We start from the raw sequence: 14,864 nt of genomic DNA on the forward strand, positions 1-14,864 counted from the left end.
GTCTGCCAGCCAGTCTGCCAGCCAGTCAGTCAGCCTGCGAGTCAGCCAGCCTGCCTGCCAGCCAGTCAGTCTGCCAGACAGCAAGTCAGGACTGGCATCTCAATAGGAAAGCACAGGATTGTGGTTCCTGGCTCAGCAGGGTTGTGGTTCAGTTCAGTACTGTCTCTCCAGTGCTCGGGTGTGGTCTGGGAGGAGAGCGCTGAGATGTCTCTACATCATCACCAGAGTGCTGATGATGGTTTCAGAGTGTCTAGGATCAGAGGGTTTCACGTGTCACACACAACACAAACACGTTTCAGTCATACTCGGTAAAAAACGGATAGGCTAAATATGAGAACATGAACCACAACGATGAAAAACAACTTGCTTCCTTCGCCATATGTGGATACTGTAGGACACGTGTGGGACACAATTAAGTAGGCGTCTTTTATTCTAAAAGATGGTGATTCTTCCCCAGATGGCTCCAGTGATGTCTCCATTACCAGCTTCCGTGCCGTGGATCTGAGCTCTGCCTCAGCAGACACGTCCGACCTGCCGGCAGGCCTGGACGAGGAGGACAACTGGGTCTGGGCCTGGTCCTCACTTCTGGTTCACTCGTGCTGGACATGTCTGCCTGTTGTGACGTTCAGATAAGATTCTAATTACAGCGCCTCCATAAAGCACTGTCTGCTTCAGCAAACACAGGCTCCTTCCTGTGTCCACACAGATGTTGCCTGCTTGAGCCCAGTGGGAGATGAGAAGAGCGGAGCGTTCGGCTGTTTCCATGTGATCATCTAAGCCCAGGTAAGGCCTTCTGACGTTGCTGTTTGATAAGGATGGTGTGTGTGTGTGTGGGGGGGGGGGGATCTGGCGTGTGTGTGGCTCTTTCCTGTTCGAACAACGCAGTCCCAGACTCTGTGAATCTCCCTGCCTTTGTGTGTGACACTGCACTGCAGGAGCCTAGGCCTGGCCCCACTGTCAGCTGTCACGGTAACCCTTCTACCTGAGGGAGATTAAAGGGCTCCGTCTGGATGCCCCCGTCCCTCTGCAGCAGCCTGGAGCGGCCCAGGGGTTTGCATTCATACCCGCACATTAACACCTCTTAATCATCCTCCGCTGGCGGTTTGATTCCCTTCCATGGCAACGCAGCGGGAGGCAGTGCCTCAGCCTCCGAAAGCTCTCAGCCTCGTGACGTCAACACCAAACACTCTGAGTAAACCAAGAACTCTGGGGCCCACATTGTTTTACACACACGTCTGTGACATGAGATGTCAGTTACTGTACAGAGATGTCAGTTACATGAGATGTCAGTTACTGTACAGAGATGTCTGTGACATGAGCTGTCAGTTACTGTACAGAGATGTCTGTGACATGAGATGTCAGTTACTGTACAGAGATGTCAGTGACATGAGATGTCAGTTACTGTACAGAGATGTCAGTTTCATGAGATGTCAGTTACTGTACCGAGAGGTCAGTTACATGGGATATCCAATACTGTGCACAGACAAGTTTGTATCCTAAGATCAGTTCCCCAGAAGAGTCAGTTCCACACACGTCAGTTCCACAGAGAGGTCCGCTCATCCTCCACGTGAGCAGCTTCCCCTCGCTGACGGCGGCATCTTGAGCGAGCTGCTCCTCTCCCAGTGCTCCAGGGTCCGTGCTCTGAGAAGACGACACGCACAACATCTGCAAATATCAACTATTTACAGGACGGCCATGATTTATGGAGAAGAGTCTCGGAGACGCCTTTCCTCCTGTCACACCCCGGGGGGGCTCAGCTGATCCACCACCGTCAGTGGGATCCACCACAGGAAGGGAGGCTGTCAGACATGACCAGCAGAGCTCCGAGCGTCCGGGCCCAGATGACGGCAGACCAGCGGTAGATATACAGGAGGAGGCTGTGTTATCGAGCACAGGTGTTTCTCTGTTTACAAAACAACACTCGATACAGCCGTCAAACTGGGAAACACTTTATGAGCTAAAGGTTGGGGGTTTTAGGGTGAATTCAGCTCAAGTTCCGACACAAACAGCTGCATAGATGGTCTGACTACTGTGTTGTGTAGTTGTGCACATTGTTGTGCACAATGAAATGCTGGTTGGGAATGTGCATTCATATTGTAGATGGCAAACGTATTGTGTCTGTGCATAAAGCTGAGAATGGGCTGTGAGGAGAGAACAGCCTGGGGTTAGACAAGGACTCAGACTGCACACCTCCCCAGAGTCCCCACACAATGCAAAACCACAGAACCACTCATGTGCCTGACAAGGAAAACAATCACAGAAATAACAGTTAGAAGTGTAAAGTGAGAGGACATGTTAGTCACTATCTGTATGAGAGACCAAAACCAAGATCATTATCCTTCCGGACAAACACAAACTGCACAAGCTTCACGAAAGGCAACATGAAATGGGGGAATTGCAGAAGCATCGTTTAATGGCTGTGGTGCCCCACATAAGGCTACTTTCTCAATTCTACTCGCAAACCCCTTTTGGTAGGATGAAATGACCTTGACAAAAGAGTTATAGTGGTATATCGAACATGTGATTTAAGTAACATTCATATTAAATGTTTTAATATTAGTCAAAGTGGTCAACGTGTGGCTGAACTGTTCATCACCGACCTTGCTTGCTCTCTGGAACCAGCTGGTGGGAGCGCGCGAGGCTTCGCACCCGTTGAGACGAATCATCCGCAATTTCTCACACTGTCTGTGCGCGAGCAGAGCACGCGGAGCACAGAGGATCAAGTCGGTGGGATGAAGTGATCGAGTCAAGGGGATGATCAAGCAGTGCAGTCGCGTTCACCAACACAAGATATTTGTTTTGCGTGTCAGTGCAGTTTTTCCAAACCTCTATTTCGTTTAATCAAACGTTGACTTTGCGCAACTGTAGCCTAAATTCCATGGTAAAAGTTTGACTGGTAAAAAAAAGGATGATTTCCATATTGCTGTTTTTTCACATCGTGTTGTGGAATCTGGCGTCAACGTAACTGGATAATTGTTAGCCTATTTGATAGATTTATTGTTTTATCACATTAGGGTGTCAATTTCTACAAACATAGGGCATTATTCGCATTTCTCCTAGCGCTCAGGATTGCTTTCATCAGAATTAATGTCGCACTCCAGAATGGACCTCGTCGGGTTATACTTCCTACAGCTGGCGCTCATTGGTGAGTAATCAAATATAGGAAATTGAAACGTTAAAACATTGCACTGGTTTGTATGTCTGCTTGTACTGAAGTGAGTTTTCAGTAGAACGTGTCAACGTAATTGGGAACCAAGAGTTGTATCTAGCACTGTGATGAAGAAACTGTAAGTTTTATTTTGCCCCTGTCCCTCACATCGGTGCGGACACAGGTGCTGCTCCGCACGGGCACCTGGCCGCATCGAGACGGCAGAATAACTCGAGCTGGAGTGTTGCCGACATGCCGCCTTCTCATGCTTTAGACAAGTAATAACGATGAGAAATGATATCATTCCGGTTTCCCTGAACACGACTGTCCTGGTTTATGAGCGTGCAGGCAGGGTAATGTCCATTAGGGATAATGCAGATTGTCAATGTATGTCAACTTGATGACTCCGCGGGGACGTTATGCTCATATAATGACTACAGCGATCGAACTGTTTCAGTGCCAGTGATGAGTTGTCTTTGTGACCTTATTCAGACTTGCTTACCTGGAAAATAACCACATCTTGCCCGAGTTAATGCATTTCTTAATTTTAAAATAAGGATCAGTGAGTCCGTTTGGTCTTCTGAATGTGAGGTCAAAACCTCATGTTCCTTCAATGTTATTAAGAACTGCAACTAATTCTGCATCTCTTTTAATTAATCCCTAGATTAATTTAACAGAGTGAATTGACGCCAAGCAGCAATTTCATTATGGACTTGCATGTGATGCCATGCCGTTTTATGCATTCTTACAAAATCAAACATCTGTTTAACATAAACGCATGTTTGTCTACAACCTAGTATAGTGAACCAAAGCATACTGTATATGTCCATGCGGCAGGGTCACATTGAGATTCAAACCACTCCAAACCCAGAGAAGATGTTGCTCTGTAATCCTGTGTTTGTCTGATGCGCTGATACTGCTGGAACAAGTTGTCCCTCTTTGTACTGCTTCCCTGTTTGCCACTAGTAGTGTGTTTGTGTGTGTGTATGCACGCTCGTGCATGCGGTGTGTTTGTGTGTGTATGTCAGTCAATGTAAATGTTTACCACCCGCCGCGTTATAGCTACAACTCTCGCGTCACTGCTCTCTATAGCTGCCTCTGGAGGCCGCCTACAGAACATCCCCACGCACACCACAGCCACCACACACACAGTCACACGCTCGCACACGCACACCACAGCCACCACACACACAGTCACACGCTCGCACACGCACACTACAGCCACCACACACTCACTCACTCACACGCTCGCACACACACACTACAGCCACCACTCACAGGCTCACACGCACACTACAGCCACCACACACACGCACTCACACTCACGCACACACACGCCACCCACAGACAGACTCATCCAGCCAGGACTCCTGCCCCTGTTTCAACAGGGTGGAGCTCCGAGGAGCCTGGTCCGTAAGCACCTGTCATGGCAGACGTTAACTACCTGTCACCTGCTCTTCGCTCCACCAGAGGGGTGGGGGGGGGGGGGGGGGCAGGCTGGGGGGGGGATGCGTATGCTGACAGCTGGCCATAGTCTTCCTCTGATGTTGTTTTCACCTTGTCAAGGGGACGTCAGCACAGCAGAGTGTCTCTTTAGCGAAGGTCTCATCTTCCTGTCTGTCTGTCAGATAGCTGGGACGCCATCCAGACTCTGGAACACTCTGCATCCAGACTCTGGAACACTCTGCATCCAGACTCTGGAACACTCTGCATCCAGACTCTGGAACACTCTGCATCCAGACGCAGGTGGCAACACCCAGAGGATGGCACGTTATATAACATCACAGGACGGTGGAGATATAGAGGATGTCTATCACCTCACAGGACAGTGGATAGACATCTTGAGGATGTCTATCACATGATATAACATCACAGAGCAGGTGGATTGTTTAGCTGGTCCAAGAATGTACGTTTAATCAAATGAAACGGACAAGGAGATGGGATTTGCATGTATTTCATGAACATTTAATGACTTCTATCGCCATCTTCCGCATGGTAAATATCACACACTCAAAAATGGGAAGGAACTGCAAACCCCATGTTTACAGGCTAGCCTTGAATCAAACCTGGTCAGATTATGCCCTGCTGTGATTTCCAGCACTTTATGCATTTATTCAAACAAATTGGCCTTCTACCATGTTCCTGCTCACCCTGCCCCTTCACCTCCCTTCTCTCTTTTCCCTGGTTATTGCTGTGCGTGTATACCAGGTGTGTGTACTTCAGGTGTGTGTATGGCAGGTGATTGTATTGCAGGTGTGTATAGTGCAGGTGTGTATAGTGCAGGTGTGTATAGTGCAGGTGTGTATTAATGCAGGTGTGTAGTACCGGTGTGTGTGTGTAGCAAGTGTGTGTACTTCAGGTGTGTGTATGGCAGGTGATTGTAGTATAGGTGTGTTTACAGGTGTGTGTAGTATAGGTGTGTGTGTAGTATAGGTGTGTGTGTAGTAGAGGTGTGTGTAGTAAAGGTGTGTGTAGTAGAGGTGTGTGTAGTACAGGTGAGTGTAGTATAGGTTTCTTGATGGGTGGCTCCTTGGTTGAGACACCGAGAAGAGGGAGACTTCCTTCTAAAGGAAACCACTGGCCTGGTTATCAGTGCAGGTTTCGAGAGCTCCATTCCAGCAGAACACCGTTTCTGTGATGTTTCCTCTCTGCTACAATGTGGGTCACCTTTGGCTTCAGGGAACCCAGAGTGAGGGTGTGGGAGAGAGCCCACACAGAACGCAATCCGTCTCTGCTTCCTCCAGTCTGCTGCTCCGGTCTGTACTCAGCATTTAGAACATGCAATCCACGATGTGGGATTGATCCGTTGATTGAGTTTGTCATGTGTCACTGCTCTGAGTGGACTGCCTTGGGTGTCAAGGCCACGCCTGAGACAGGGTAAAGAAGCACATCTTGAAAAATGGTACTCTGGAGTTGATTTCAGCAAAGGGGCTCAGACGTCGCTTCGCCCGTCGTCTGGAGGGAAGCCGAACCCCGGCAGTCAGGAAAAACCAGGCAGCGTTGACTTCTTCGCACGCCGGCAAAGCGGTGACATTTCAGTGCATTGTCTGCGCCAGCCCCCTGGCCTTCGCAGCAACGCCGGGTCGCTGCCGGGCCGTACGTGGAAAAAGCAGATGGAAGTAATTACCAGACGAGGCTGGGAGAGAGAGCTCAGAGGCAGAGGCAGATGAGGAAGCTGGGAGGCAGGACGGAGCCCCAGCATGGACCCTGTGGAGAGGTCCACACGAGAGAGCAGGAACCACAGCGGGCCTTTTATGTTGAATCTTGCCATTTCGGTCTTTTGTTAAGAAAAGATTGGGAGCCAATTACCCTGGCTGAGCAGCACGAGAAGGATGTGGCATTTAGTTCCACGCGTGTTCCCGAGACGAAATAAAAGCCTGCAAACGGTCTGCTGTGATTGAATCTCAGAAAGAGAGAAAGTCTAAATGCCTCCAATTATCTCTCTGCGCAGAGACTTTTTTAGTAAGAGACATGTTGAGCACAGACAGACAGATACACAGGATGCAGACAGACAGACAGACAGATAGGATGCATACAGAAAGACAGACACAGTCAGATATGTTTGAAATAGGCAAAAAGATTTACAGATATACAGGTGGACAGAGAGACAGGCAGACAGGATGCAGGCAGACAGACAGACAAACAGACAGAAGACCGACAGAAAGGATGCAGTTAGACAGGCAGACAATCTGGTCCATCATGACAACCCAGCACCACACACATCCACCCACCTATCCTGTTATGGATCCTGGTTCTGGTTCTGGTTCTGGTTCTGGTTCTGGTTCTGGTTCCGGTCCTGGTTTCCTGGTCCTGACGCCCTCCTCTGGTGGTCAGTGGGTTCTGGTGAGAGTGGACTGCTCTCCTGTAGGCAGATTGCCTCAGACCCGGCCTCAGCAGAAACATGGACAACGGGGCTGGCGAGACCTAATTACTTAGTGTCGGTGTTCTGCACGCTACGACGGTCAACATCTCCAGTCACTGGTCCGAGTCCAGATCTGCCTCTCTCCTTGTTGATCAAGATTCACTCCGTTACGTGCTTCCGAGCACGCAGACAAAACAGTTAGACGTTTAGGATTCTATAAAGAGGAAGTTGAAAAGCGTGAAGTAAAAACAATTTGTTAGTGTGTAATTGCGGGGCAGTCCTGGGCCATCTCTGGAAGTCTGCTGCAGCTGATTGAATAAACCCCAGCATCACACACTCTCCTGGGATTGCACAGGCTCTGTTTCCTTGTAATAAGAAATCCATGGAATTTCAAAAGGTATGAAAGTAAGTAAGCACGAAAACTTAGTCAAACGAGAACATCTTTGGCGCAGTATTACTATTACTAAGATTGCTATATTAAATATGATGTAATTAATTATACAGTATATCATGGTAAGACATATTACCCTGATGTTTCTGCAGGCCTACTCAGTCTACACCATCAGGAGAACCGAATAAAAACATAAAACAGCTTGTTTCCTAGTTGAGTGATTCGTTCAGCAGAACCAGGTGGAGATTTGAATGACTCGATGTTTGCTGATATAATTGTTCAAACTCACTTACTGACTCTACAACAATCTACATTCATTAATTCACAAGATAAATAGTGTAGGTAGAAAATACAGCAGAAAATCAAGGATCAGAAGTGCGTAATTCTACAGTATTTTGGTGGTCAGAGTTAAGGAACAGTCTGTATTTACCAGCCATGTTACAAGTTACTAGCTTTACCCCCCCCCCCCCCCCCGGCAGACTGTGAGCTCGTACAGCTAACAGTCCCTCTATTACTGCTGTGTTCCTGCTTCCTAATGGATCAACATGCTTTCATTCCTAGATTTGATTTACTCCGCCCTAACCCTCAACGTATTCCTGGACAACATACTGTATTCCATGAGATATTTGCCTGTGAATGTATACATATATCTGGTGGCGGACAGTGGGTTACACTCAACTGGATCTATGCATTTTCATCATGAATATATTTAGTCTCACATGAGAGGCACATATGGCAGGAAGGCGAATTACTGCCAATATCACGGTTCTGAAAGGCACGGCGTCTGAAGGTGTCCATGTGGTTCTTAAAGAGGAATCGGGACTGCCATACAGTGGACCATATAGTGGGTGGTAGAAATGTCTCCTCTGAACTATTTCCAATTTATTTTGGAAATCTTTCAAGCAGTATGCAAGTGGAAAGGAGGGCAGAGGAACGGATGAACAACAGGGACAAATATTATTCGGGGGTGTGCACCTGTTATAATCCAGTTGGACCTTTGGAGCAGAAGGAGAACGACAGAAGGCACAGACAGACACGCGCATATACACACGCACACACACACACACGCAGACAAACACACACACGCAATCGCTTTCTATTTTCTTCAAATCGAATTCCAGTTGCCTGTTGCAAAGTCGGTGTGGTCTCAGCCTTCCTCTGTGTTGCCTGCAGTCAAGCTCATTTAATTTGAGAATACTTTTTTTAGACACGCTCCTTCTGGTGGAACAGTGAATATAAGATGTAGAGGCTGTCTGCCTGGAGACTGGGGCCAGGGAAAGATCAAACAACCAAGGGAGGAAGACTGATAGAGAGGGATGGCAAGCAGAAAAGAAAGGGGATGGAAAAAGAGCAAGAGTGAAAGAGAAATATTCAGTCGGCGGGTCCGCTCTCATCCCTTCAGTCAACCTCCATCTTTAAAGCCACCGTATTTATGTTTAATTAGATGCTTTAAACTCTGTCCATCTGTCGTCGTCTCCCCCCCTCCCCCTCCCCAGCCTCTGAAGTATGACCTGGTATTCTATCATTGATCTCCACCAACCTGACCTTTCAGTGTTTAAACAGGTCCACCCCTTTTTCACCATGGTCTGGTCCTGCCTGGCCAGGGACTGGAGGTACTGCTCTGAGGCTAGCAGGTACTGCTCTGAGGCTAGCAGGTACTGCTCTGAGGCTAGCAGGTACTGTTCTGGGGCTAGCAGGTACTGCTCTGAGGCTAGCAGGTACTGTTCTGGGGCTAGCAGGTACTGCTCTGAGGCTAGCGGGTACTGTTCTGGAGCTAGCAGGTACACTCCATCAGTTAGAGGCCAAAAGTGGCCGTGTAAAAACAAAAGTGTTTCCAGCGTCTGGAAGCAGGGCTCTTCTAGGCAGCCAAAAGGCTCAGTGACCTCGCTTGTGATTGGCTACCTGCCAGACCCCAGGGTTAGGTGTTAACCACCTGAGAACAAGATGCTGTGAGGGGGGGTGTTGGTGGGAAAGGACGGCACTGAAAGATCCTAGATGAGTTGGAGTCTGTTGAGCCACACAGAGAGCAGTCACTAGCTTCCTGCAGCCTTCACAGGCTCCACTTACTCCAGGCTCCATCAGCGTTAGGGAGCTAACAGAGTGCACCCATGGACGGTGCTGAGGTGAACGCAGGCCAGGGACCCAGAGGAGCCCCAGACCTGGAGGGTGCCCCAGACCTGGAGGGTGCTCCAGTCTGCTGGGGGCAAGACACTGCCACATGCGACAGCTGTGTTAGATGGGGTGGTGGAGGGAGAGAGGGGGTAGAGGAGGCTGGCTTTGTTACAGAGGGACGAGGGTAGGGGACGAGGAGAGAGGGGGAGGAGGGGGAGAAGGCTGAGGAGGGATAGAGAGAAAAAGGTGGAGGAGGAGGGGCTTTGGAGCTCAGTGCTCTGCGAGGCGCAGTGTTAGTATCTGTCACCAGTCAGGTATAGTCTCCGGAACTTCTTCACTCGGTAATAACGCTGGTTACATCCCACTATCAGCTCGGCAGCTAAACGGGGAATTATGCTGCGCTCGACAAAGGGACTGTGTCAGGGACGTGACCACGGCGCTGCAGGAGACCAGGGAGCCGGAAGGGGAGATCTGCATACCGCGCGTGGCAGCCATCTCACACTCATACGCCCGGCCACGCTTTCATCCCCAGTGCTGGCCTTATCGCAGTGGGCTCCTCAGTTGCACACCGTTTATTTAACATTTGTTGCAGCGATACATATCACTACCACTATCACTACCACCTCCACTACCACCTCCACTATCACTACCACCTCCACTACCACCTCCACTATCACTACCACCTCCACTACCACCTCCACTACCACCTCCACTATCACTACCACCTCCACTACCACCTCCACTACCACCTCCACTATCACTACCACCTCCACTACCACCTCCACTATCACTACCACCTCCACTACCACCTCCACTATCACTACCACCTCCACTATCACTACCACCTCCACTATCACTACCACCTCCACTACCACCTCCACTACCACCTCCACTACCACCTCCACTATCACTACCACCTCCACTATCACTACCACCTCCACTATCACTACCACCTCCACTACCACCTCCACTACCACCTCCACTACCACCTCCACTACCACCTCCACTATCACTACCACCTCCACTATCACCTCCACTACCACCTCCACTATCACCTCCACTATCACTACCACCTCCACTATCACCTCCACTACCACCTCCACTATCACCTCCACTATCACTACCACCTCCACTATCACCTCCACTACCACCTCCACTATCACCTCCACTATCACTACCACCTCCACTACCACCTCCACTACCACCTCCACTACCACCTCCACTACCACCTCCACTATCACTACCACCTCCACTATCACCTCCACTACCACCTCCACTATCACCTCCACTATCACTACCACCTCCACTATCACCATAACCCTCTGGATACATATCCGTCTCTGTAGGTTTTGGCCTGCCTATGCATGGCGTCGAATCATTACCCTGTCGCAGACGTGGCCTTTTGTTCCTTCACAACCATCCAAATGGGTTTATTTGGCACTCCGTTGTGTGTTGGTGGGTAGGTATTCTCCCTCTCAGAGCTGTGTGTGTGTGACTGTGTTTTTCCAGTGTTTATCTCGGTGTGTAAGTGTTGTGGATGTGTTTTGGACTGTGGTTGTTGTGTGTGTGTGTGTGTGTGTGTGTGTGTTGAGTGTATGGTTTGCTGCCCCTATGATCCTGCTGGTATATAGCCTTGATCCCTGTTGTGCTTTTTCTGAAGATAAATCTGTCCGTGTGCCTTCTCTGACAGTAAACCCTTCAACAGCAGTCGTGTCACAACCTTCTCTGCGCTGATCCCTGTTCCACCATTAGGACCTGTAGTGATGGGCCAACACATTCAGCTACACTGAGCTTCCCCCCTCCCTCCCTCTCCTCCCTTACCCCTCACTCCCTCCTCTTCCCCTCTCCTCCCTCCCTTCCTCTCCTCCCTTCCCCCCTCCCTCCTCTCCCTCTTCCCCTCCCCTCTCCTCCCTCCCTTCCCCCCTCCCTCCCTCCCTCTCCTCCCTCCCTCCGTCTCCTCCCTCCCTTTCCTCCCTTCCCCCCTCCCTCTCCTCTCTTCCCCCCTCCCTCCCTCTCCTCCCTCCCTCTCCTCCCTTCCCCCCTCCCTCCCTCCTCTCCCCCTTCCCCCCTTCCCTCTCCTCCTTCCCCCTCTCTCCTCCTCTCTCCTTCCCCCTCTCTTCCCTCCCTTCCTCACAGACATTGGCTGTCTGGTCTATCGTCGCAGGCTTGTTAGCTGTCTCTGTGTGGCTTGTTACCAAGGCCAGTGATCCATGCCTGCCGTCCCATGGAGGGAGGAGGAATAGAGAGACAGACAGACACGAGAGATGAAGGGTAGAGGAAGGGGTAGCAAGACAGAGAAGGGTCATGGAGAAAGGAGGGATAGACAAACCGAGAGAGGAGGGAGGGATAGAGAGAGGAGGGATAGAGAGGGCTGCTTGCTGCCTCGTATGCCTTGCATGCTTCATGAAGATACCTGCCTCCCTTCTGGTGGAAAGGTTTACTGATATTGTTTATGCGACTTGAGTGTTTAGGTCACGTGGGAATACGATTTCAACTTGAGACTTGTTCCTAGTTCCTGAGGAACCTATTCCTGAGGTACTTCCTGCTTCCTGGGTGGGCCGTAGTCAGCTGGTCTCTTTAGGCTTGGATGCTCTGGGTCGGGATAATCCTGTAATTGCCTCCTTATGGAATCGGTTAGTTAGCGCTGTTTACTCCACAAAACACTAAACAACAACAATGTACCAGGGGATGAGAAGACTTTGTGTATCTGACCCTCTGGGAAATCTTCAAAAGATCAACACCATTAATTACTAATGCTTGATTCCCTTCGATGTTAAATTCAATGCTATCAGCCTATTGGAGAGTAGAGTTAATGGACCACAGATGTGGGAACATTCAAGGTTAGGCCGCATGTTAAAACAAGCCCTGAGCGTCCTCTCTACATACAGTAGATGCTTCCTCACTAAACTCTCCTGAGATCCTCCCGCAAATAGAAACCCATTCTGTCATTTATTTATTCATGCTCTATTTTCTTGCTTACTGTATTTCCATTCTGCCGGCCTGACAGGGCTGGGCGTGGCGTCTTCCTCCCCGCTCTCTAACAAGCGACGAGCTCCACGGCGTTCCCAGAGCGTCAGCCGCACGGCTCGCCACGGGCGCCCCTCTGACGTAGATCTGGAAAGTGTAGATCTCTCTTGACGTAGGGCCGGCCGACATCGACCTGCCTGGCAAAGATCTGCCGGACGTAGATCCGCGTCAATCTCCCCAAACAGAGATGTGTCTGGATGCTCTGTGTGTAGATCTGTCTAACATTGATCTGTCGGGTACAAATTGGTCTCGCAACACAGCTTAATCACCAGCTCGAAATGTTTGGTCGTGCGCCTCCCATTTTCCCTCCTCCCGCCCTCCTCCCCCTTCCTCCCACCTTCCTCCCCCCTTCCTCCCGCCTCCCTTCCTGGCTGTCACCCGGCAGGCCCTCCTCCAGGCCCACCAGAGATCCGTGTGAGACAGGTTGGCGTCACATGGTGTGAGCAGAGCGGGAGCGGGAGGGGAGAAGGGAAGCGTGCTGAAGGAGGCAGTGAGAACGCAAATGTGAAGAGGGACACGCTCCACCGTGTGTCTGCTCCCAGAGGGCTCCCCCCCCCCCCCCTCCTGCTGTCTACACTGTCCCGGCCCAGGGAAACACGCCCCCCCGAAGGGGCCACGCGAGAGAGATGGGGGCACGGAGGGGGATATGAGGGGGTGGTTGACAGGTTCAGAGGGGACGGACTGCGTATGTGTGAGCGAGACGGAAAGACGAGAGGCCAGCGAACACATTAGAGCAGTGCTGCTCCTCCTTCAACCACGCCTCTACATCACATCAGATATTTCCAAAACCACAATTCGAAGGAAAGCCATCAATCAATCAAGCAAGAACCCAGATTTTTTTTATGAGCAATCAGCCATGTCAATTCAAGGGTTTCCATTGTTTAAGTGTTCCGGTTGTTGCAACACAAGGTTAAGTCCCTCATGTCTATTGTATTGGCTCAACACAGCATTCTTTTAAAAATACAACATTTGAAACTAACCATAGTCGAGCTGTGGACAGGAGGATGATGGAAGACTATGATTGTTCAAGACCTGGTTCATCACGCCGTGCTGAAGTCTCCCTCTTCAATGCTGTCAACTTTCCAAGTTGTAATGGAAAGAATATTTAGCTGCATGAAAATGCCTTTCTGATTCAAAATTTCAGCTTTGGCAAGCGTCCATCTCTGCATAGTTAACCTCCTGACATCTTTTCACACAACCCCACATTTTGAACTGTTGCACAACTGATTATAGCCACTAGACATTTCCTCAATTCTGCAGTTATTCCACCCACATGGAGGACTTCCGGATTAATTGAGTGAAAAATATACAACATTGCTGTCATTTTGCAAGTGCTGCCCCTGAACCTTAGCTGGTGCGTCAGAACCTTTGGTTTCTTGTTCGCTTCCGAGGTCTGTTGGTCCTCTTTCTCTCTCTTTGTCTCTCCGTGTGTCTCTGGGCTGTAACCAGCTGTTTCTCTGCCTTCAGTCTTTCTAACAGTTCAAAACGTCCTACTTTGTGTGTTTTCATGTGAAGAGCAGCAGAGCTGTACAGAGCTCTCTAAGTGATGGCAGAGCTCTCTAGAAGCTGTCGGCCTCAGCAGTCGCGTCCTCAACGTCGCCTCCCGCGGGTTCTCTCCCGCTCGCCTACCTATCTCCTCTTTCTTTCTAGAGCCTTCTAGACTCCCCTCTTTGTTACTGCAGACATAACGACCTCTCCTGAACACGACGGCTTGCTGTTTCAAGCGAGGGGGTGGGGGGGTTGTGGTCTTGGGGGGGTGGCGAAGGAGGCAAGGGTTGGAGTGTGTGTGTGTGTGGGGGGGGGGGGTTGTGGGGGGCCAGGGGGTTGTGGGGGGCCAGGGGGCGGTCAGCAGTCGATCCCGTTCTGGATAATTGATTTCCTTCGAAGTTAAATTGAATCAAATGTAAAGCCCTTGTAGCTAAGTAAGCTTTACATTCAGCACACAGCGCATGGTTCCACAGCCTGAGAGCCACATGAGAGAGTGTGCCATGATGAAGCTAGCGCTGATCGGGACTGATGGCAGCATTAGAGACTCTGTGTACAGTAGCTTACAGCTTTTGCATGGATAATGTCTTTGCTAATTAGGCTACTCACACACCCTCATACACACACACACACACGCTATATGTTTACACACAAACGGATCGCACACTCACACATGCACACACACACATACATCATCACACACACCACACACACGCATCCACGTACCAACACAGGCCCACACACCACACACAGACACAGACAGACACACACACACACACACACCACACACTCATACTTCATACTTCACACACAGTTTTAAATAGCTGCCAAAAAAGAGT

General features: G+C 50.0%; 1 protein-coding gene across 1 annotated transcript in view; it reads left to right on the forward strand.

The window, feature by feature from the left end:
• The first annotated feature begins 2,741 nt into the window (after positions 1 to 2,741).
• Positions 2,742 to 14,864, forward strand: part of gfra4a (GDNF family receptor alpha 4a) — a 54,116-nt gene continuing 41,993 nt past the window's right edge. The window contains exon 1 of the mRNA XM_047016972.1: positions 2,742 to 3,145. Within this exon, the coding sequence (XP_046872928.1) occupies positions 3,088 to 3,145 (58 nt within the window). The 5' untranslated portion in view covers positions 2,742 to 3,087. The remainder of the gene's footprint in view (positions 3,146 to 14,864) is intronic.

This window comes from Hypomesus transpacificus, chromosome 3 (assembly GCF_021917145.1).
Source record: "Hypomesus transpacificus isolate Combined female chromosome 3, fHypTra1, whole genome shotgun sequence".
In the NCBI taxonomy this organism is placed as follows: domain Eukaryota; kingdom Metazoa; phylum Chordata; class Actinopteri; order Osmeriformes; family Osmeridae; genus Hypomesus; species Hypomesus transpacificus.